The sequence below is a fragment of the Symphalangus syndactylus genome, chromosome 6 (assembly GCF_028878055.3).
Source record: "Symphalangus syndactylus isolate Jambi chromosome 6, NHGRI_mSymSyn1-v2.1_pri, whole genome shotgun sequence".
In the NCBI taxonomy this organism is placed as follows: domain Eukaryota; kingdom Metazoa; phylum Chordata; class Mammalia; order Primates; family Hylobatidae; genus Symphalangus; species Symphalangus syndactylus.
The window spans coordinates 23,854,010-23,876,619 of NC_072428.2; the positions used below are offsets into that span (position 1 = coordinate 23,854,010).

General features: G+C 51.0%; 2 protein-coding genes across 11 annotated transcripts in view; one reads left to right on the plus strand and one right to left on the minus strand.

Annotated features, from left to right (window-relative positions):
* Nucleotides 1-6,455: 6,455 nt before the first annotated feature.
* Nucleotides 6,456-9,457, minus strand: LOC129484281 (uncharacterized). Its single transcript, XM_055282037.1, has 3 exons — nucleotides 9,292-9,457; nucleotides 9,066-9,109; nucleotides 6,456-8,058 (listed from the first exon to the last, which is right to left on the minus strand). Exons 1-3 carry the CDS (start codon nucleotides 9,299-9,301, stop codon nucleotides 7,750-7,752), a joined length of 363 nt encoding a protein of 120 aa, XP_055138012.1. The 5' UTR covers nucleotides 9,302-9,457; the 3' UTR covers nucleotides 6,456-7,749.
* A 912-nt stretch (nucleotides 9,458-10,369) lies between these two features.
* The window catches only part of WT1 (WT1 transcription factor), a 48,023-nt gene continuing 35,782 nt past the window's right edge, over nucleotides 10,370-22,610 (plus strand). For 5 of the 10 annotated variants that reach the window (XM_055282024.1, XM_055282026.1, XM_055282025.1 and 2 more), the window contains exons 1-3: nucleotides 10,370-11,209; nucleotides 17,192-17,314; nucleotides 17,754-17,856. In XM_055282024.1, the coding sequence (XP_055137999.1) occupies nucleotides 10,768-11,209; nucleotides 17,192-17,314; nucleotides 17,754-17,856 (668 nt within the window). In that variant the 5' untranslated portion in view covers nucleotides 10,370-10,767. Of the gene's footprint in view, nucleotides 11,210-15,066; nucleotides 15,351-17,191; nucleotides 17,315-17,753; nucleotides 17,857-22,610 lie in introns of those variants that run through there. The other 5 variants (XM_055282033.1, XM_055282035.1, XM_055282027.1 and 2 more) reach the window with 3 other exon arrangements.

The following is a 22,610-nucleotide window of genomic DNA, read 5'->3' on the forward strand; positions in this document are numbered from 1 at the left end:
TTAAATGAGTTTATCCACAATTCCCTTCGTGGACTGTATTTCCACATGACTTGCCTCTTCTTGTGTTTTTTTCCCTGACATTTGCTGAGCTTGGGGAGAGACATCCTCCAGCTCCACTGGGTGGGATGGAGGAATCTAGCTCAAGCTCCCCTTCCTCATGAGGTTTTTTTTCTTTTGACTGCAGCTAAAAACAATGTCTCCATCCCTTCTTTTATTTATTTATTTATTTATTTATTTATTGACAGATTCTCGCTCTGTCGCCCAGGCTGGAGTGCAGTGGTGCGATCTCAGCTCACTGCAAGCTCCGCCTGACGGGTTCACACCATTCTCCTGCCTCAGCCTCCCAAGCAGCTGGGACTACAGGTGCCCGCCACCACGCCCAGCTAATTTTTTGTATTTTTTAGTAGAGATGGGGTTTCACCGTGTTAATCAGGATGGTCTCGATCTCCTGACCTGGTGATCCGCCCGCCTGGTCTCCCAAAGTGCTGAGATTACAGGCGTGAGCCACCGCGCCCAGCCCTCCATCCCTTCTTCTAACATTACCCTGGGGCACGGTTTCTCAGTCTCGGCACTATTGACCTTTTAGGCTGGATAATTCTTTGTTCTGGGGGGTCTGTCCTGTGCATTACAGAATGTTTAACAGCATCCCTTGCGTCTACTCACTAGATGCCAGGACTGTGCATCTAGTGACCCTGTCTTACTGCAAGTCGTGATAAAAAATATCTCTAGACATTGCCAAATGTCTGCTGGGGAGCAAATCATCTCAGTTGAGAACAACAACTGCCCTAGAGCTCTCACCAAATAGTTCGCAGATTCTGGAGAACAATGGTCAGGTCCTTCGCAGCGTTTAGATTCGGGTTCAGATTAACTGACGATTAACGAATAAAAGATACCTTTAAAAAATTACCGGGTCGGGCGTGGTGGCTCACGGCTGTAATCCCAGCATTTTGGGAGGCCAAGGCGGGTGGATCACCTGAAGTCAGGAGTTTAAGACCAGCCTGACCAACATGGTGAAACCCCATCTCTATTAAAAACACGAAAATTAGCCAGGCGGGGTGGTGGGTGCCTGTAATCCCTACTACTTGGGAGGCTGAGGCAAGAGAATCACTTGAACTCAGGTAGCGGAGGTTGTAGTGAGCCGAGATCGGGCAAGATTCTGCCCGATCGGGCAAGGCGACAGAGCAAGATTCTGCCTCAAAACAAACAAACGAACAAACACTAGGTACCTTCTAAAAATTAACAAATCAGGTTAATTTGAATCAGGTCAGATCCTCCAGAAAACTACAAAAAGGGACTATATTATTGCCTCTCTCCTCTTAGAGTTTACAGAACCATAATTTTAATGCTGTGGACATTGGGTTGAAATAAACTACCAGAGAATGTGGTTGCATCTTTTGAAGCATTATTGTTGAAGTCACTAACCATTGTCTGATAACTGTTATAGAAAGGCTAGTATGGTAAGTTCCTCTTTGAGTTTAGTACCAGAAAAAGTTCGTCTCCTCTGAAAAACTAGGTTTCTTCCCTTTATTACATCATGAAAGATACGTAACTAGTGCTATTTTCCCCTTTCTTACTTGGCTGTCAGGAAGTTCAGAATTGCATTAATTGCATTATGCTCAATTATAGTAACTATCTGCATGCTTTGATTCTAATATTAATTCAATTTTTTTTCTTCTCATTAGCCCCACTTAGCCCATCTTTTACCCTTGCTCCAATGGCTTTCTTAAATCTATCAGTTTTTAAATAAAATAAAATTTTAAGCAAGTGAAGTCCTTATTTACCATCAAAAGCAGAATACTTTGGGAGTAAAAGGAGAGTAATTAAGAATTAAGCTGGGACAACAGCTTAAGTTGAGACTGTCCTGGGCAAAATCAAAATGTGATGTCACTCTAGATACAAATAATAAATAAAACAGATAACATTTATGCCATTCCCAGGTTGGGGATAATTAAAGATAAACATGCGCCCTACATAGGGAATGAAAGCTAAGTTATGTGCTTCTTATTTATCTTGTGTCACATCTGTTGATTAGAGTTTAATATTTATTATCTCTTGGGAAATTTTGTAACTAGCCTCTATTTGTAGAGGAAAAAATATTGGGCTTTCTAAAATGTATTTAATTTCTATCAAAGTAAGGTGGGGGGGGTCTTTTAGATCTGCAACTGTGATCACAATAGAAGTTTCATTTGTTTGCGATTTATGGAGACTTGGAATAAATGTACTATTGACCAGTGTCAGATTTCTAATGACTAGATCTTGTTTTTCCTAAGCAACTTCACATAAACTTTTGTCATATTTTGAACAGCAAGCTGATACTGTGTTCCAGAACGTTTACAGAGCTATTAATAAATGCTATGTGGTAACTCCAGGAAGAGGATCAAACTACTTTTTCTCCCCATTGGCTGAAACAAATTTCCTGCTTATTTTGAAAAACATGGAATTACCAATGTCCTTGACATACGCTGGGTATTTTGCAAAGAAGCCATTAAAAATAAATGAGATTCAGAATTTTAACCTAAAGGGTTCATAGCCAAAAAGGAAATCCTTGTCAGTGCCTTGGTTGCAAAGTCTTTCATATGTGAAAGAGTGAGATTTCAGCGTAGTATAGGTGAGTTTAAAAGAAGATAGAAATTACTTTCTGCGTTTGTTCAGAATCATGCTGTAACTCAAGCTCTTGCAGGCTCACCTGTTTTAAGTCATAGCTAATATTGTCTGATTAGAAAAATTGTAGGTTTAATAACTACCAGTTATTGATTTCTTACTACATGCCAGGCACCATTAAAGCAATTTACATATGGTGTTTTAATTTATTCTCATAACAACCCTGTGAGGTGACGGTATCATTAGCCCTGTTTTACAGTTATGAAAATTAAAGCTCAGAGAAAATAAGGAAGCCACCCAAAGCCATACAGAAAATAACTAGCGAAGAGGCTTTAAACCCCAGTCATCTGATCCCAAAGCCCTGCCTCTCTATACTATTGTAAACTTCTACAGTAAGAAGCTCTCTATGTGAAAATTATAAGGCTCAACCCTTGGCCCAACAAGATGGCCAGAGAACAGTAACAATAACCGTAGCAGTGACGCTTACATAGCACACGGTCTATGTTATGCATTGTTTTGAAAGTTTATATATATGATCTCACTTACTTATCACAACAGCCCTGCATGAAAGGTACTACACTCACTTAAAAATGAAGAACCCTGAGAGCAAGCAATGTGCCCCAGTGTTCTGAATAGACATTTTCCTTTCCACGTGTTCACATGTAACAATGTTATGATGGTCTTCTGCACCGTCCGGCACTTCATAGTTCTCAAATCACCTATGGATGTTTTATTTTGTTTTACATTATCTCCATTTTACAGATAAAGCTACTGAAAATCTGAGAGCTGAAGCTGTTTCCCTAAGATCACAGTAACTGGCAGAGATAGGACTTGAGTTCAGGTGTTTTTATACCTACCCCAGAATTCTTTATCCTGGACAAGGCTGCAAACCTGAAATGTGGCTCTAAGGAACAATGCAATTCTAAGATTTTCAATGCAATTCTAAGAGTTTCAGAACCTATAGACTTCTGTACTAAAAGAAAGAACCTAAGCTTGATTTTGAGGCAAAAGCCACATATTTCCTGTTTTAGGGTCCGGGTGTAGGGCAAAATGATTTAAATTTCCTTCTAGATGGCAACAACCGCGTTTAAGGTCAGATTCAGCAAAGGTTTCTCTTCCTGCTCTTCCTCCTGATGCAACAAGAACAAAGACTGCCACCTTTTCTGAATTCACACCAATATCAATACTAAGCCTATAACTCATCAATTAATTGGAAACAAAGCATAGAATTTACATCTATATAGATAATAGCCAACATGTATTGAGTGCTTCCTAAAGGCTAAGAAATTTACATGCCTTACCTAATGTAGTCCTCATAACTTGCTGTTATTTTTTATCTTGAAGAGAAGAAAACAGTTTCTCAGGGGTTAAATAGCTTTCAGAGTCACTCAGCTAGTGGTGATGATTTTAAGCCAGCTATATAAACAGCTGCCCTGCCGATTCCATAAAGTCCAGTTTTGTAGGCAGAGTTTTATCCAGACCAACCATTCCAAATCCTTCAAACCCTTCCTGCATCTGGACAGTAAGGTGGAATACATCCTAAACACACTGAAATGTGGTAGTGTGGGCAGAAGGGCAGAAGGCAAAAGGAAGTGAGGGCTATCTGTTGCTCCTCATTCCCATCTCACCTTTAGTCATTCTCTAGTCTTACAGATCTCCTTGTTCTTTTATAGCAATTACTACTATATGAAAATATCTCATTTGTCTCCTTGTAATGTATCTGTCATACCTACTGGAATATAAACTGTGAGAGCAGAGTGAGCCTGTCATTACTTTGTGCTCCTACTTGCTGCTACAATGCCCTACAATCTTTGTTGCATAGTGAGTGAATGAATGAATGAATGAATGGCACGGAAAGGATGAGGATATCCCTGCTTTAAAAAAAGAGTGGGGAAGGTGAGCTATTCCATTTTTCTGGTGGACAACTTGATTTTTTTTTAAAAAAAAAGTCTTGAAAACAATCATTGCCAAAACGCAAAGAATGTCCCGATTTACCAAGATTTACGGAGAGCCATGGTTATGAACTTCACGAGCAATTGCTGCTTAAACATTGTGTCTGATTTTTGTCTTGGTAAGCCTCTGCCAGGAATTCTGTCCATTCCCCTTCCTCACTCCCGGGCGCTTTCCTCTTCTTCCACCACTAATGAATACACAACCTTCTGCTGACCAGCGGCTGCATATCCCAGTTCCCAGACGAAGGCCCAGGTAGCTCTTCTCTACTGGCTAATCCATTACCTGTGTGAAGAGCCAGTGCCTCCTCTGGGTGGATTTTTGTGAAGCTAAACTGACTTTTGGGGGAAAAATGCATTCTACAGAAAGCAATGCCTTTCTCCCTCTAGTCATCTTTTTTTTCTCTTATTCCTTTGCTCTCAAATATATCCTGCATACCTTTCTTTAAAAACATATTATCTAAGAAGACTCCAAATGTAAACGGTTGAAATTTTTCCTTTCCATCATACTTCCTGAGCCACCACTATGTTAACAGACTGCTCTAAAGAATATCCCCTTCCTGCCCTGCTGCACCCTCCTCCTGTGTTCCTAACTCAACCTTGGATATTTTTACAACATATATTCAGTTTGAAAGATAATACTGATACCTTGTTTTATATGAACATTTATACACCAGGACCCTGGCAAGGGACTGACTTCATTGGGATACTTTATGGCTTAATACATCCGAATGATTTATATCTCGTTTTGTCTAAGCATTTATGCTAATAAATTTAACAGATTCTCCAGTACTGCCTGGTCCTTCATTTTCTTCAGGGGGTCAAAGTGAGAGGAAAATAAAGCAGGGTGTTACTAAAGAAAGAAGGAAGAAATTGCTAAACCAATTTAGAACACAAATAAAATTACTGCACAAATAAAATATCTGCTTATGATTAAGCTGGAATGGCAGTCAAAAAAGAAAAGGGGGAAAAAAGTTCCTAGACGCAGGTAGATTTCTATAATTAAGCCGTTTCTCAAAGGGGAAGTAAATGTGACAGAATATTTAGCAAGCTAATTTACTGAGGAATATTTTGTTCCTGTATAATTAAATTCAACACTGAGGTAAAACTGACAACTATTAAACTGAGGGCAGTTGGGAGAGGGAAAGGGGATGAGATAAAATCCAGTCTATAAAACATTCCATTATATTTTATAGGTTAAAAAACACAAAAGAAATACTTGGAAAGAATTGTCTAAGACGGAAAGATTTTAAGATTGTGTGACTTTTTTCATTTTTTTTTTTTTTTTACAGGTGCAGAATAATTTTTTTTCCCTCTCTCGTGGTTTTTCTTTTCCCCATTTTTTTCCCCTGTTGTTTGCAAAGTTGAATCTGGGGTCAGGAGTTCTAATTGTAACCTCAGACTGGAATTCCAGATGGTGCGCTCAGGACTGGAAGCAACTCTCAGTTCATCAATTTCATGGGCCTACGTATCTGCTCTGGCCACGGCCTGGCCTCCATCCCCACTGTGGCATTAATGCAGAACAAATTGAGACATATCCTCTATATAATTAGTTCCAGAATTTAAGAAGATTTACGGTATAATAATAGAGGCAGTGCCGCGGAATCCTTTCATTGAGGACTCTCGGGGAGCTCGGGGACCATCTCGCGGTGGCATCAGAACAGACGAGTAACCCCGGCGGCTCCAGGCACTGCGAACTGGGGGAGAGGGGGAAATTTTGCAGCGCACTGGGCAGTACCTAATGGTTCCGGGCCCCCAGATACGGTCAGCGAGGAGAGTTAGGACCGTAAGTGGGGACTGGTTAAAAGAAAAATCGAGTTAATTTTGAAATGTTCAGAAGAAGCTGGGTGTAGTTATCACAAAGCCCCTCCCTTGCCCCCCCCCTTTTTTAATTAAAGAAATGACGTTGAAATTTTTACTGCCAGCGCGGGGCTGGGAACCATCCTAAACACTTGCCCTGCAGCCCCGAGTGGGCAGATTTCGAGGAGTTGGAGTCGGCGGGGAAGGGAGGAAAAGCTGTCGGGCGTCTTGCGCATGGGGCTCGGGGCGCGGGCCCCGGGGAGAGGCGCTAGTAGCCTCTCTCGCGACAGGCGGCAGCGAGGTCGAGCCACTCTTTATTACGGCCTGCGGGCCCCGCGCGCAGTGTGCCTGTCCCCGCCCTTGACCGATCGCAGCGCTTTGGGGTGTTTAATCAGTTGTCCGCGGCCGCTGGGTGACTCCCGGAAGGCGGCCCGGGCGTGCGCACTGGTCCCTGGGGTTGCGGCTGTAGCAGCCCAGCTCCGCGCTCCGTCAGATGCAGTGGACAGCGCCCGGGTGAAAGTAGGGGTTGAGAAATCCTCACTGCCCTGCTCCCACCCAGCCTCGATTTTTTCATATTGCAATAATCATGCACCTTCGAGGCCGGGATGCCTGCTGTTTGCCAGTGTATCAACGCCACATGGTTTTCCAGGGGCTGTCCTCGCCTCTGCATCCCATTAGCTCTGAAGAGGTAGAGGGGTGGTGGGTAAAACCTCCAACTGGACGTTGAGAGACCCGGGTTTCAGCTCGGCTTTGCCACTAACTTGCTTCCGGTCCTTAAACAGTAGTAGTAACAAAAACTGTAAAGTTGATTGAGTCAAAGGCCAACACCACTCTCCTATCTAATCCTCAGAACAACTCTACGAGGTGGGCGCTAGTATCCCATTATCTCGTTTGGCCAGTAAGGAAACTGAGGCTCAGAGAGACTGCGGAACTCGTCTAGGGTCACACAGCTGTTGGTTACCTGGCAGAGCTGAGGTTCCACTCTGGGGCCACCACTCCCTTGCTGTTTACCGCTGTGCTCCATAGACTGCCTCTCCTTCGGCTGTCTGGGCCTCAGTTTCCTTCTCTGTAAAACGAGAAGTTTAATCTGCAGCTTTCTTTGCCAATCGGTGGTTCAGACCAGGAACCTCTGCCACAGATCTCGGCGCTTACAGGGGTAAGAAGGTGGGTGAAAGAAGGGAGCACCCAGTTTTCCACAGCCTACTTTTCCCTGGGACCTCGCGAAGGGCGGGCCTCGCGAGCTAAAGGAGGTGCAGGAGAGCGCCTATCGTCCGCAGCGGGTGAAGGTGCTACCTGCCTTCGTGCTAGGCTGTTAAGTCCTGGTGCTTAGCTCAGGGCGCCAAGGCCAGTGTAGCGGGCGCGTCCCCCTTGGGTAACCTCAGGTCTCCCGCAGAGAACGTTACCCACAAGAAAGAAGAGGAGAGAGAGGCATGGAGAGCCCTGCGACTGCAGGAGTACGTAAGTTCCCCAGCGCTGGCTTAGTGTCGCCTGGGCTTCCGGGCATGTGGATCCGTGGGGGTCGTACGGAGACTTCCTGTCGAGTCCCTGGGGTCCTCCGACTGCGGCTCCTGAGCTTAGCACTTACTTCTCGGCCCCGCAGGCTGCAGGGAACTCCTCCCACCTCTTCAATCAGAGAAGTCCAAATTGGGCGAGGGGGCACCCCGGGGTTCGCACCGGTGCTCTTCCCCTCCCGGCCCCCACAAGGATTCTGAGAAAATAAATGGCAAAGGAGAGAGGAGTTCTACATTTGCTTGGCTCCCCTTTCCTCCTACCCACCCCTACATCCCTCACCCCGGGGCAAAAGCTTATTTTTTAAAAACGTTGGCAGAGATTTACGTGTCTTTGCCCTACCTGGGTTTCACAAACACAAAGACTCACATTCAAGCCAGACTCCCTTCAGAAAACCTCCTCTCCCCCCGCTAAAAGTGCCAAGGATGGTAAAAGAAGAAACAATCTCAATCTTTTCGTTTGGAAATGAAAGTCGCCGGCTTTTCATAAAGGGCTCCTCGTGCCTCACAGTGCTTGAGTCCTAGTTAAGAAAAACGACTTCCAAGTAGAAATAATAGGCGGGGAGAAGGAAGGGAGATACAGGGATCTGGGGGGTTCTTAGGGCAACCGGCAGTGAATTTTGTCTAGAGAGTCCTTTCTCCACTCAAAAAACCAAACGCGCGAGCCCCGTGAAAGGTTTAGGGATAGAGCGTGTGGGAGAGGACTGCGCAGAGAGCGTAGGGGGCAGTGTCTTGTAGAATCCTTCTTTTCTTAATAATAATTTTATAAGCTTCTGAGTGGAGACGAAGCAAAGTCAAGCAGCAAAGGTGGCCTGGGGGGCAAGCGGAGGGCTCAAGTTCCGTATCTTTACCCTCACGGTCTCCTGCGCCTAAGGGGTGCTCATCCCCAAGAAGTGCGCCCTTCGAGTAAGTCCTCCGCACACACTTCGGGTCCGCAGCCAGAATTTAATGGCGACAACGTTTACGCAATGCAAGCCAAAAACCAAAGTGTAAAAAATGACTATGTCATTTATTGAAACGCCATTCTTTGTCAAACTGCAACTACTTTGTTTCACATAAGTTTGGCCGGAAAGCTCGGAGCCCCAGACCGGGCCAGCCAGGTACAGGAGGCCGGACTGCAACCGGTTGCTTCCCTCCCGTCGCGCCTGGCGGTCCCACGCTGCGCCGTCGCTGCTGCCTCCTGGCGCCCCTGGGATTTTATACGCACCTCTGAAACACGCTCTGCTCCGGGCTCCCGGTTCTTCTCCTTGCCTAGGGGTTGTTTCCCAATAGATTCTGACTCCTTTAGAAGATCCAAAAACCAAACCAAAACAACCCCCCCTCTCCCGCCCCAAACACCTGCTCTGGGGCGCGGGGGCTGCCAAACAGAGACTAGATGAAGGGAGTCAGATTTAGCGAAGCTCTTCTGAGTTCCCAAGGATTCGAATACTAACTCGCGCCCATGGGCCGATGGAGGTTCTCCCTACTCCACTCCTTAGTCCCCTTAACTGGTTTCCGCCTCCTGGTCAATCACTGAGCAACCGGAATGGTATCCTCGACCAGGGCCGCAGGCAGTGCTCGGCGGAGTGGCTCCAGGAGTTACCCTCTCCCTGCCGGGCTTCGTATCCAAACCCTCCCCTTCACCCCTCCTCCCCAAACTGGGCGCCAGGATGCTCCGGCCGGAATATACGCAGGCTTTGGGCGTTTGCCCAAGGGTTTTCTTCCCTCCCAAACTAGCCGCTGTTTTCCCGGCTTAACCGTAGAAGAATTAGATATTCCTCACTGGAAAGGGAAACTAAGTGCTGCTGACTCTGATTTTAGGGAGGCGGCAACCGCCCTCCGCCGGGCGCAAACCTCACCAAGTAAACAACTACTAGCCGATCCAAACATGCCCGGCTTATAACTGGTGCAACTCCCGGCCACCCAACTGAGGGACGTTCGCCTTCAGTCCCGACCTCTGGAACCCACAAAGGGCCACCTCTTTCCCCAGTGACCCCAAGATCATGGCCACCCCCCTACCCGACGGCTCTAGAAGCAAAAGCCAGACTCAAGGGTGCAAAGCAAGGGTATACGCTTCTTTGAAGCCTGAGAGAGTTCTCTCTGCGCTTTCCTGAAGTTCCCGCCCTCTTGGAACCCACCTGCCCCTCCCTCCAAACCACTCTCTTAGATTAACAACCCCATCTCTGCTCCCACCGCATTCGACCCTGCCCGGACTCACTGCTTACCTGAACAGACTCTCCAGTGAGACGAGGCTCCCACACTGGCGAAGGCCAAGAAGGGGAGGTGGGGGGAGGGTTGTGCCACACCGGCCAGCTGAGAGCGCGTGTTGGGTTGAAGAGGAGGGTGTCTCCGAGAGGGACGCTCCCTCGGACCCGCCCCCACCTCCGCTGCGAGGGCGCCCCCAAGGAGCAGCGCGCGCTGCCTGGCCGGGCTTGGGCTGCTGAGTGAATGGAGCGGCCGAGGCTCCTGGCTCCTCCTCCTCCCCGCGCCGCCGGCCCCTCTTATTTGAGCTTTGGGAAGCTGAGGGCAGCCAGGCAGCTGGGGTAAGGAGTTCAAGGCAGCGCCCACACCCGGGGGCTCTCCGCAACCCGACCGCCTGTCCGCTCCCCCACTTCCCGCCCTCCCTCCCACCTACTCATTCACCCACCCACCCACCCAGAGCCGGGACGGCAGCCCAGGCGCCCGGGCCCCGCCGTCTCCTCGCCGCGATCCTGGACTTCCTCTTGCTGCAGGACTCGGCTTCCACGTGTGTCCCGGAGCCGGCGTCTCAGCACACGCTCCGCTCCGGGCCTGGGTGCCTACAGCAGCTAGAGCAGCAGGGAGTCCGGGACCCGGGCGGCCTCTGGGCCAAGTTAGGCGTGGCCGAGGCCAGCGCTGAACGTCTCCAGGGCCGGAGGAGCCGCAGGGCGTCCGGGTCTGAGCCGCAGCAAATGGGCTCCGACGTGCGGGACCTGAACGCGCTGCTGCCGGCCGTCCCCTCGCTGGGTGGCGGCGGCGGCTGTGCCCTGCCTGTGAGCGGCGCGGCGCAGTGGGCGCCGGTGCTGGACTTTGCGCCCCCGGGCGCTTCGGCTTACGGGTCGTTGGGCGGCCCCGCGCCGCCACCGGCTCCGCCGCCACCCCCGCCGCCGCCGCCTCACTCCTTCATCAAACAGGAGCCGAGCTGGGGCGGCGCGGAGCCGCACGAGGAGCAGTGCCTGAGCGCCTTCACTGTCCACTTTTCCGGCCAGTTCACTGGCACAGCCGGAGCCTGTCGTTACGGGCCCTTCGGTCCTCCTCCGCCCAGTCAGGCGTCATCCGGCCAGGCCAGGATGTTTCCTAACGCGCCCTACCTGCCCAGCTGCCTCGAGAGCCAGCCGGCTATCCGCAATCAAGGTAAGTAGGCCGGGGAGCGCCCCCTACGCGCGGGGCAGTGGCGCCAGGGGCTTGCCGCTCTAGGACACCCCCCTCTCCTACCCCTTTTGCCCGCAGCTCTTACTCAGCTGCTTCCCAGGGGCCGGGAAGATAGCGGAAGCGGCGGCTGGGGAGGAGGCCGGGGAGTGGGAGCGCATGCAGGCACGGGCCCCCGACATCCTCCAAAGCCAGGCAGAGCTGGGAGCCTGACTGTTCGCATGAGCCGGGAGGGCGTCTGGGGCCCCTAAGAGTCCGAGAGATTCCAGGACTGCTAGTCCCCACGGGAGTGGAACCAGGAGACCGGCGCAGTGTCTGGCTCTGCCTCGGGGAGAAGTTTTGTTAATTAAGGCAACACCAAATTGTCACCAAGCGTTGGGCTTTTCAGACGTCTGGACTCTGGATTCGGAGTGGGACCAGCGCGGGGTGAGCGCCTGTGCTGTGCTGCCTTCGCCGCGGTAAAATGTCCAGGAGCACTTCCAGCCCTTATAATACGGTGTTGGCACACACTAGGTGCACATTAAGTATCGTAGAGAACTAGAACGAGCACATGCACCGCCAGTAACTAAATGGCTTTCTGGAACCGCGTCGTGTCCGCAGATAGCTCCCGCGTATGGTAATACAGAAGTGGATCTTTACTGGGCTTCGCTCAGGCGGCGGCCACGCAGGTTCTGGGGATGGAACAGAACTTGTCTTACCCGATTCCAAGCTATGCGGGACCAGCTTCTACCGCAGGCAGTGGAAGGAGGCACGAGCTTTGGCCTTTCTTTCAGCGCATCTGGGGCGCCTCTTCATCTTGTAAACGCGGGTCTCAGCTGGGACAGTATTTCTTCAAGACCTGGGGTTAGAACAAGGACAGGGTTATTCGCTGTGCTTAGTCGGGATACAAGGAGGGAACTCGGCACACGATAGGTATCAGGTTGGTTTCTCATGCCGCGGCGCCCGCCCACCTCTCTTTCGCCTGGGCGGCGCGGACCCGATCCTGCGGAGCCCCTGTAGTTTGCCCTCTTCATTTATTTTCAGTGGATTTCCGCGCTATTGAGAACCTAAGCCAGTTCCGTTTGATTCGGTAATTTAGTAAACGCTTTACTAACACAATGGCGGATGCTTTTCCTGGAGCAAAATTACTCGAGGGCCTAGGGACTGGGATGTTTTTGGAATGCGTGGGAAGCAGAGTGTATCTTTTGCGGGAGGTACCTTCCCCCAAGGCTCCGGAGAAGGGCTCTGCGCTTGTTGCCCGCCTTCACCCGCGCCTTCTAAACGCGCGTCTTCAGGACGCTCCTACCTTAGCACCGGGCCCACTCGAAGCCTTGGAGAAATCGAAACCGCCCTTTTCTTCCGGAGAATCTGGGATCACTGTCCTGCGGAGGAACCGCAAGCAGACCCAAGGGTTGCCTCCACTCTGTCTTTAGTTAGTGAAATTAGTGTTTTGTACTCAAGGGGCGTTGGGACAACTTACTGGTCGCTGAGGCTTATGTTCTTTGATCAGATCGCGCCACCTTTGTTTAGCAGGCTGGTGTTACTTCTGGGGAGTTTCTAGGTCTCAGTGTCCCCGTCTATAAGAGGACAGCTAGGATGGACAACCTAGAGATTGGGTCCGGCTTGAAGTTATACGCCATAAATGGAGAAGCGCGACCCACCACCCTCTTGGGGCTTTAAATATGGAACTCGGCAACCCATCTAAACATCTGTGACTGAGAAACCATGAATCTCTGTCTGCATGTGTGCTATTTGGAGGGGGTTGAGAAACCATCGACTCCATGCCCCTGGGGTACAAAATACTACTATGCCATTATCTTTTTAGTACTTCTAGGGGATTTTTGAAACCTGGGTTCTGTCGCTTCAGTTTGGGTCCCTTGTCCAGCCCTTTTCAGGGCAGTTCTGGTGCCTGGGATCTTATCACACATCATGGGGGGTGGGACTGTGGGTTTTGCAGCCAGCAGGCATTACACTTCTGGAAGATATCTGGATTCCTCTGTAATATACAGGCGCGGCTGCCATAGAGAAAAAGTTAAAAGGGGACCAGGACTAGCAGGTGAACGTATCCTCCTTCTCCATCCTGGAGAAAAAGCCCAATGGAGAGAGGGCCCCAGATTCAAATCATATAGCCTGGAAGCACTATCTCCAGGTTTAAGTTTTGTCTTGCAATGAAAACAGATGGGTCCAGCTTACTCAGCCCTTGAGGCTCACTGGGCAGCTTGGATGTGAGAAGGACTCCAGCTGCTATCCTGGAGTGGGCAACGAGTGGCCCTCGAGATTCTGGGTTTATTCTTTTGATTTCCAGGGTCTCTGCTGCTTCCCCAGGAATGCAGGACCTGGCCCAAGACTTGGGCTGTGAGAGGCAAGGGCATCAACTCTCTCAAAAATGTGGAAATGGCCATCAGAGCGCCAAGGCCAAACCCCAGGGGAGAGGAATCAAGGCCGTCTCTGGATCCCTAGGGCAGCCTAGCTATGGTGTACAGGCAGGGGCAATTGGTGGTACCCACTCACAACCGCCCAAAACTTCACAAGCATGGTCATATTTTAATTTCTTAAATATTATATCTGGCATCCTAATCTTGTAAACATTAATTTAGCAAACACCAATCGCCTACTTGGTCAGGCACTGGGTTGTGAATATTAATTAAGACAATGGCCTCAAGAACCTTTGCAAGAAGCTCACCAGCTAATCCTGGAGAAGCCCCTTGTTTTGGATGAGGAAATCCAGGTTCTATGAGATTAGGTGGCAGAGGTGGGATTTGAACCCAGACCATTCTAGGGTGTTTCTACTCCTTTTCCAGGGATCTTGGCCCCACCGTTGAGATGGATTTCTTCTGGACCGCGGGAGGGGCACCAAACTCTTAGTCCGTGTGTGGGGGTTGACGGGTTTGTGAGGGCAGATGTGGCGTGAGGACTTGAGTAGCCCCAGATTAGATGCAAGGCTTAAGGAGGAGGGGAAAAAAGCTTGCTTGGGCCGGACGCGGTGGCTCAAGGCGGTTGGATCACCTGAGGTCAGGAGTTTGAGACGAGCCTGGCCAACATGGCAAAACCCTGTCTCTACTAAAAATACAAAAAAAAATTGGCCGTGCTTGGTGACGGGCGCCTATAATCCCAGCTACTCGGGAGGCTGAGGCACGATAATCGTTTGAACCCGGGAGGCTGAGGTTGAAATGAGCCGAGATCGTGCCACTGCATTGCAGCCTGGGCGACAGAGCGAAACTCCGTCTCAAAAAAAAAAAAAAGAGGTTGCTTGCTAGTCTACTGATCCCGCAGCCCCGCAGGCTCGCAGAACCCTAACACATGATTAGGCCTGGGATCATCAGGCCACCCTAGGGTCAGATGCGGAGGCCTGCGAAGCCGGAGGGCCAAAGGCTCCCCCTTCTGGTCACATAGGAGAGGGTATTTTGTTGGGGGACAGGTTTTCCCCAGTCACGGTGCAGCTGCAGTCATCGTTTTCAGCCTTCTGAGCACCTTCCTGGCTGAGCCTGCTGTCCATTTCACCCCTCAGCTCTCCCGGCCGGGCAGGGCCAGGCAGTTCCCCGCTTCTCTGCAGCCGCGGGCGGGGGAGGAGGGCACAGAGCGCGTCTCGCCTATTCACGCACGGTCAAGGTTGCGCTCCCCTCCTGGGCCGGGACTAACCGTGGGAAAAGCGCTACCTTGGCCACTCGATTCTCTCCCTCCAAGGCCTGTACAAGGAGCCTTTGAACACCCTGCTCCTTCCAGCCGGCAGCTGTACCTCCCCTGGCCCCTGCCCCCGCACTCTCCGCGCCAGGCCCAGCGCTGGTCCCAGGGACAGCGCGCTCTAATCAAACCCGCGTCCGATAAGCTTCTAATTAAAGGATACCTCCCTCCGCTCCGCAGACGCTTTCACCACTGCCCCTCCCGGGGGGACCTGAAGGAGGGGGTTCGAGGCCGGTCTCTGCCCGCGGAGGTCTGCGTGTCCCGTCTGGGAGGGGGCCTAGGAGGCCTCGCGGGCCACAGGCATCCTTGGGCCCGAGTTCTGGGGTGCGGACGGACGTCTCGAGAGTGGGTGCCGCAACTCGAGACCCACGGCCCTCGCCGGGCACGGACAGTTGCGGAGCAGGGCTCTGAGGATTGTGCAGTGCCCTGGGTCCCTGCCTACTCTTCGGCTCAGGAATGGAGAAGGGTTCGTCTAGAGAAAACTTCGTAGCTTCTATTTCGTCTCCCTCTCTCTCTGTCTCTCTCTCTCTTTAGTATCCTTTCAGAAATTTGGCCTTCCCTCCGGGCGATAGTGGGTGCGCGGAGCCAAATTTCGTTTGTAAGCTCATCTATAGGCCTCAAAGAGGGCCAGGCCTCAGGTTTCACAAGGAAGTCTCTGGAAGCCCAAACGTGCTCACCCACGCCGGGGAGCTAACGGGCCGGGGTTATCTTTGCCCACTTAGCAGGCGAGAAATGGAGGCCCTCTGGTCATATGATAAAAGCTGGTGGCTTCTCAAATCCCCAACGTGTGGTGCTGAGCACTGTGTGACTTAAGCCTGGACCTGTACTATCCGGGAGTTAGGATTTGCCCCCTCCTTCCCTCCCTTGCACTCTGCCACATCATCCTCCAAGCTCATGCCTCTGTTGCCTCGAGAAGCTTTTTTTTTTTTTTTTTTTTCTGGGCGGGGGGTGGTGGTGGTGTGTTTGCGTGAGTGTGCGTGTGTGTTTCGAAAATGGAGGTAACGATGCCCTGGGTCCTGCTCAGCGGCTGAGTCCCGCTTAAGTCTTTGGAGGCACTTTGATCAAATCGTGCAAGAATGGGAGAATGGGTGCTGTTTGACCCAACTTACTCCTGAGAATTTTGTGAAGTTTGGAGACCCAGGGCAGTCGCTGGGCTAGGAGGATCGGAGGCTGGTGGGGTGGCTCTGCCAGGATCCCATAGGAGCAGCTCTCCTTTGCCATTGTGCCTGGACTTCAGGCCACAGACTCTGGAACTTGTAGAGGAATGGGACCCCACCCTTGGGTTCCCGGGCCAATGACGGATCTTTAGCCGTAGGATCCTTTTCCCCAGAGGCAGCAACAGCTTTCCAGAAGCTTGTAGGGGTATAAGTTTAAAGCAATGTAATAACAAAAATTATAAAAGACTATGTTTTCCAACTGAGGCTCCACACTCTTTTTCTCACTTTGGGAGGGGGGGAGGAAATGCCAGGATTTCCCTAGGGGGAAACTGAGGCAAAGGACCCAAGCACTACCATGGAGGGAATCGGAGATACAGTGTCAGGCACACTCTAAAGGAAACTGGTTGTCCAGCCTGGGGAGCGAGGAAGTTGGCTCCCACAGCAGTGGTCAGGGTTGGACCTCTGGGCGCAAGGTGGGTCCTAGTGGGGAGGAGGAGGAGAGCGCAGGGTCGCCATCTGAAGGCCCAACTGGAAGGGGCCCTTGTTTTCCCCCTCATCGGCTTTCCCTTGGGCCTCGGGTGTCATGGTGTCGGGTCGGGTAGTCCCAGACAGATAACATTACTCGGTAATTACTCTTCCCATTTTTAAGACCAGGCCATTTAACTGGCTCCGGGTAATTAATGAAAGTTGGTGCGCGGGCCCCTGATATACAGCTCAGAGTCAGCGCGGGGTTAGCCCAGCGGATTCATTTCGCTTGCCCGCGCTGCTCCTGCGGGAGAGCTGCAGAGTTTGTTTTTTGGGGGTGAACAACTTTCTCTGTCGATCAGGCAACGAGTTTTATACTTAACTTGCCAGGGGTTCGCTGCCGAAGTGGCAGAGACCATAGAATACTGAGGCATAAATAAATTGGGAAAAAGCGAGGTCGGGGTTTTAGTCAGAAAAGGATGGAGAAGCCTGTCCCGAGGTCACATCCAGGGACTTGGGCCGTCTTCCTGCCGAAAGTCCTGGAGGCTGGTGGGGCTGGATGCTCCTCCGCTGGGGGTCCTAATGCGGGGTTCAGCGCACACCCCCCGCCCGTGGCTGGTTCAGACCCACTGCCCCGTCTTACGAGAGCCCGCTGACACTGTGCTTCTCTCCGCCGCTCCCGCAGGTTACAGCACGGTCACCTTCGACGGGACGCCCAGCTACGGTCACACGCCCTCGCACCACGCCGCGCAGTTCCCCAACCACTCCTTCAAGCATGAGGATCCCATGGGCCAGCAGGGCTCGCTGGGTAAGCGAGCGGGAACCAAGTGGAGTCCTTCTCCCCTTCTTCCGTGCTATCCTCCTCTCCCCCAGGAATTCCCAACCCACAGCAAATTAGGCAAAGGAGGACATCTAAAAGGACCTTAGAAATCATTACCCCAGTGGCACTGTATTTAAAGGACAAGACTAGGTCTCCCTCCATCCCAAGTACGTTAGGGACATCGCCATCCAACTAAGTCTATGAATGCCCAGAGGGCCTTTTGGGTGCACCGCGCAGCGACTGCTAGGGGAATGCAAAGTGAGAGGCTTAGCTTCTTGCATTCTGGACGGCCTTGCTCCGTACGCTGCTCATCCAGGCCCCAGTGCCCCAGGCTCAGGATCTCGCGTCTCCCCCAAACCCTGCCCTCAGCCTCGCACCCCGAGCCCTTGGGGCGCACTCACTCAGCTGTCTTCGGTTCTCTCTGCAGGTGAGCAGCAGTACTCGGTGCCGCCCCCGGTCTATGGCTGCCACACCCCCACCGACAGCTGCACCGGCAGCCAGGCTTTGCTGCTGAGGACGCCCTACAGCAGGTAGGAAGGCGCTGCGCTCTGGGTCTGGGTCCCTGGGACCCCGGAGGGGACTTAGGAACGCCCGAACCGGGCAGCCCCGAATGCGGGCATGCAGGGTCTTGGTGGCACGAGACGCCTCGACTCCACTCTACTACTTAGAGGAAATTAAAGCTGATCTCCCTGGTCTCTGAGTCGTTCTTATGTTGTATAAAAATGAGGACAATTACTGTTTCGAGCTGAAGAAGAAGCGGCGCTCGAGAAGTTATTATTATTTTTAGAAAGTCTTTACTGGGAGGAATTTACCTTCATCGGGACTAAATATTAAACACAGAGTCCACTCCCACTCGGTTCTGAGCCCTCAAACCCATCCAATGGCCACATCGGCCAGGCTACCTCTAAGGCGAGTACCCTCGGCCACAGCCTTGGCCGCAGCCTTCTCCCCACCTCAACCCTCCAGGGTTTCGGCCCTTGGCAGCGCTTTGTGGACGTCGTTCCCAGCGCCCCTGCTACGCTCTGGGGTGGGCCCCCGGCCTGGGTGCGGGACGGAGGTCGGGTCGCAACAGGGCCCTGCGGGGAGGCTGCTCTGGCCCGCGTGGGACATTCTTCCTGTGCGCAGGAGGCCCAAGGCCAGCTTCATTCCCTTCCAAGCTTTTCCCCGCTCTGTGCTTCCTCTTCTCGCCTCTCTCCACCTTCTCTCCCCCAAATTTCTTCTTCAACTTTGGGTGAACTTGGCCGGCCGCCCGCGTCTGCGATAGGGTTGCCTAGTAACTGCGGCGCACACCAGCCCGCACGGGGCTGGAAGTTGGGGCGGGGGCCGCGGAGCGGCAGCGCGCGGCCTGTGAGGCCCGGGATTGGGCGCGCATGACCTCATAGCCCCCTCCTCCCGGGTGCTCGGGGATCCTGACACCGGCTGCCCCCAAACCCATCGCCATCCTCCCGCCCCTCCGCGCGGGGACCCGGGGCTGACGTCAAGGGAAGGAGGTAGTGAGGTCATGAAGGAAGGAAAAGCGCCTGCCCTGGGAGATTGGGTGGGGGAGTGGCCGCGCCTGGGGAACTGTCCAGTCCCGCAGGTGGAGGAGGGGCGGGAGTCCTCGATCCGGAGCGAGGCGCAGCCCCAGGCCCTTGCTGCCCTTATGAGAGTGAGCCCGGGGCTGGCCTGGCTCTCGCATCTAAGGTTCTCCTTCCCGGGAGTTTCTAGAGAGGTGCAGGGACGCGCCCCTTCTATTTCTAACGCCTGAGGCGCGCGGACCTGGGAAACCTTTTTTTTTTCTTTTTTTTTTTTCCCGAGAACATCCGGTTTAGCTATCCGAATCTTGGATTCCTCATCACATTTTTTTTTGGGCGGGGGGAGGCAGGCGGTGGGCAAGAACACCAAATGGTCGCACCTCCCCATCCTTCTTTTTCTGCGTCCCTAGCTAGAAATCATTCCTGTTCTGCACCACAGGCGCGGCATGCTGCCCCAAGCCTGCCACCTCAGCGCCTCCCTTCGGTGGGTCAGGTCTTTGGAATGGGGGCAGGATTCGCACCTATTCTCTGAGGTGAATCTCCTTCCCTAGCAAAACTGGCAGCGGGGCCATTGCCATTCTTCTTGAGTAGCTGCTCTCGCCCATTGCCAGGGTGTCATTGCTGTTATTCTAGTAGCCGTCAGGCGGGCTTTTGGAATGGTTCCCACCTAATGACCTTGGTCCATCCCTTCCTCCTTAGCTCCCTGTGGACTCAGTTGGTGTGTCACACTAGGCTGAGAGAAGACCTTGATGCGGGAGTGGGCACTGTCGATATGGGAGGTGTTCTTGGGGGTTGGGGACTGGAAGACATTGCAGTCCGGTGCATCACTGACTCGAAGATACACACACATCCGTTACTCCCCTCTCCCAAGCCGAGACTCACCCTGTGGGACCCTAGGAAGGGGTCCATCAGAGCACCTGGCAGCCTTGAAAGAGGAATCCAGGAAAAACCGATCGTTACCACTGGTTTAATAGCAATTCTCCAGGGTGCCTATGGTGGATTTTGACTTAGGTCTGATTTTGTGGTTGCTAGGGAAGTAGGAAACATCACATAAATTTTCACGTTTTCTAATCTAGCTTCTGATTGGCCACCGTATTAAGCACTTCGTCAAATTCACCTTTCAGAAGTATTTGTTTACTTCTATCTTCTTTCTTTATAATTCAGGAACTTTCTTTGGTCCTGTTATTTTTACACAAATCCAATGAAAATACTATTTTTCCCTCTCACAGAAAATTTCCCAAGTAGTAACATCTCAAAAAAGAATTTGTGACCCCTGTAGGAAGAGTTTGTTCCCTTGGAATTTGTGCTGTCTGGATCTTGAAAGCTCCATTCACTCTAAATTAACATTTCCAATCAGTTTTTAAAGATCACGTGCCTCCCTTGCAGTCTAAAGATGAATGGGCAGGTGTAGGAATGTTTTAAACCTGGGTCTGTGCACCAACATTACTACAGTTATATGGTTTCCCTCTTTCCTATTCCTAAACAAGTTTGAAAGGGTATTTAAATGCTTTTGTGAATGCAATGTTTGAAGAAGCATAAAAAGTAGGACTAAACTTTAATTGCCTAACACCCTAACTTTTGGATTTTAGATATTCAGTGGTGCTTCTACTGGTCCCTGGTTTCATTCATTTTTCTCTCTAAAGTTTGGGACTTTCTGGGGAAAGCTTGCTTGTATTTTGTTTGCCTTGCTGCATTTGACCCCCTGAGGCTGACTGCCCAGCTTTTTTCCCCCCCTCCCTCACCAAACTTCTTCCTCCCCAGTCTTTTTTTTTTTTTTCTTTTCGATGCAGTCTCACTCTGTCGCCCAGGCTGGAGTGCAGTGGCACAATCTTGGCTCACTGCAACTCCATCTCCCAGGTTCAAGTGATTCTTGTGCCTCAGCCTCCCAAGTAGCTGGGATTATAGGTGTCAGCCACCATGCCCAGCTAATTTTTGTATTTTTAGTAGAGACGGGGTTTCACCATGTTGGCCAGGCTGGTCTCAAACGCCTGATCTCAGGTAATCTGCCCACCTTGGCCTCGAAAAGTGCTGGGATTACAGGTGTGAGCCACTGTGCTGGGCCTCTTCCCAGTCTTTGGATATACTTTCCCTTGCCAGCCTAAAGAAAGGTAATGGTACAGATCTGACATTAAATAAGCAGAATACAGTGTGGAGTGTGCTTTGAGGATGTTCTCAGAATCCCAGTTCTTTCCTTGTCCCCTGCACAATTCCCTCCTTTCTCTCAGGTGACAGTTCTGAGGAGTTGCAGCTGCATATATATTTGTTGTGGGTATGAACAACAGTGAATAGAAAATGCACTCAATCAGCAACTTATGGGAAGTGACAGGAGGTGGTTTTCTCCATCCTCCTTACCCTCTCCTCTCCTATAGAAGGTGGGTGGAGTTTTGTGTAAAGATCACTAGGGTTTCTGAAACCAGGTGTCTGCCCTTATGGAACCCAGTGATCATTGTTGGATGAAAGCATGAGTCCTTATAACGTAATAACTGGAATTTGTTGCATGCTGACTATATGTTGCTGTGCATGATGTTAAATGGTTCACTTGGTTTACCCATTTAACCCTTTTGACTACTCTTTGAGGCAGGTACTATAATTTCTAGTTTACTGATGAGGAAATAAGTTCAGAGTCTCAAAGTAACTTGCTCAAGGTCACACAGCAAGTGAGAATCAGATTCAGGATTTGGTCCTTAGTCTCTCTGACTTCACAGCCCAGCTGTGCTCTGAATCACTGAGTGATACCAGACCACTCAGGATTCCCTATCTGATTACTCCCCGTGTATAGTCAATGTACCACTTTTTTTTTTTTTTTTTTTTTTTTTTTTTTGAGACGGCATCTCGCTCTGTTGCAAGGCTGGAGTGCAATGGTGCAATCTCGGCTCACTGCAACCTCTGCCTGCCGGGTTCAAGAGATTCTCCTGCCTCAGCCTCTGAAGTAGCTGGGACTACAGGCATGTGCCACCATGCCCGGCTAATGTTTTGTATTTTTAGTAGAGAGGGGGTTTCACCGTGTTAGCCAGGATGGTCTCAAACTCCTGACCTTGTGATCCACCCGCCTTGGCCTCCCAAAGTGCTGGAATTACAGGCGTGAGCCACTGCGCCGGGCCAATGTATCACTTTTGCTCATAAATCATAAGAGCACATGCTTATGTAGACTTAACATGCACCAGGTACCACTGTAAGCACTTTACAAGTATTGACTTATTTAATCCACCTAGTGACTCTCTGAGGGACACAACAGGTTATCACTCCCATTTTACAGAGGAGGAAACTCAGGCCCTGAGAAGTAAATTTCCCCAGTGTGACACAGTTAAGGGACAGAAGTGGTGTTCAAATTCAGGCAATACAGCTCCAGAATCCATCCTCCTACCCTCTGCACTTGCTTTCTCTCTAGATGGATAAGTGCCATTCTCTTTGTGAAGGTGGCATCTGTCCTCAGTCTCATTCAAGGATGGTCTCCTATTTCCCACAGTTGTGAAAGAAGTCAGTTATCCATTAGTTTTACCTGTAGCTTTCAATAGAAAGTTCTTAGTGGTTTGGGACAGCGTTTTCCCTGAAGGCCATTATCAGAAGCAGACGAGCATTCTCTTAAAGTTCTAACACACAGAGCAGTTGTCTTTCAAACTCCAGACTCCTCCAGTTTTGTTTTTACTACTGGGTGTGAACTGTTGGGGTGAAGTTCAGCCCAGGCACCTAAAGAATTGCAGGGCAGAGACCTTTCTCCCTGTCCTTCCAGACCCAGAAAGAATGACTGCTTCCTGGACCACCCTGGTTTG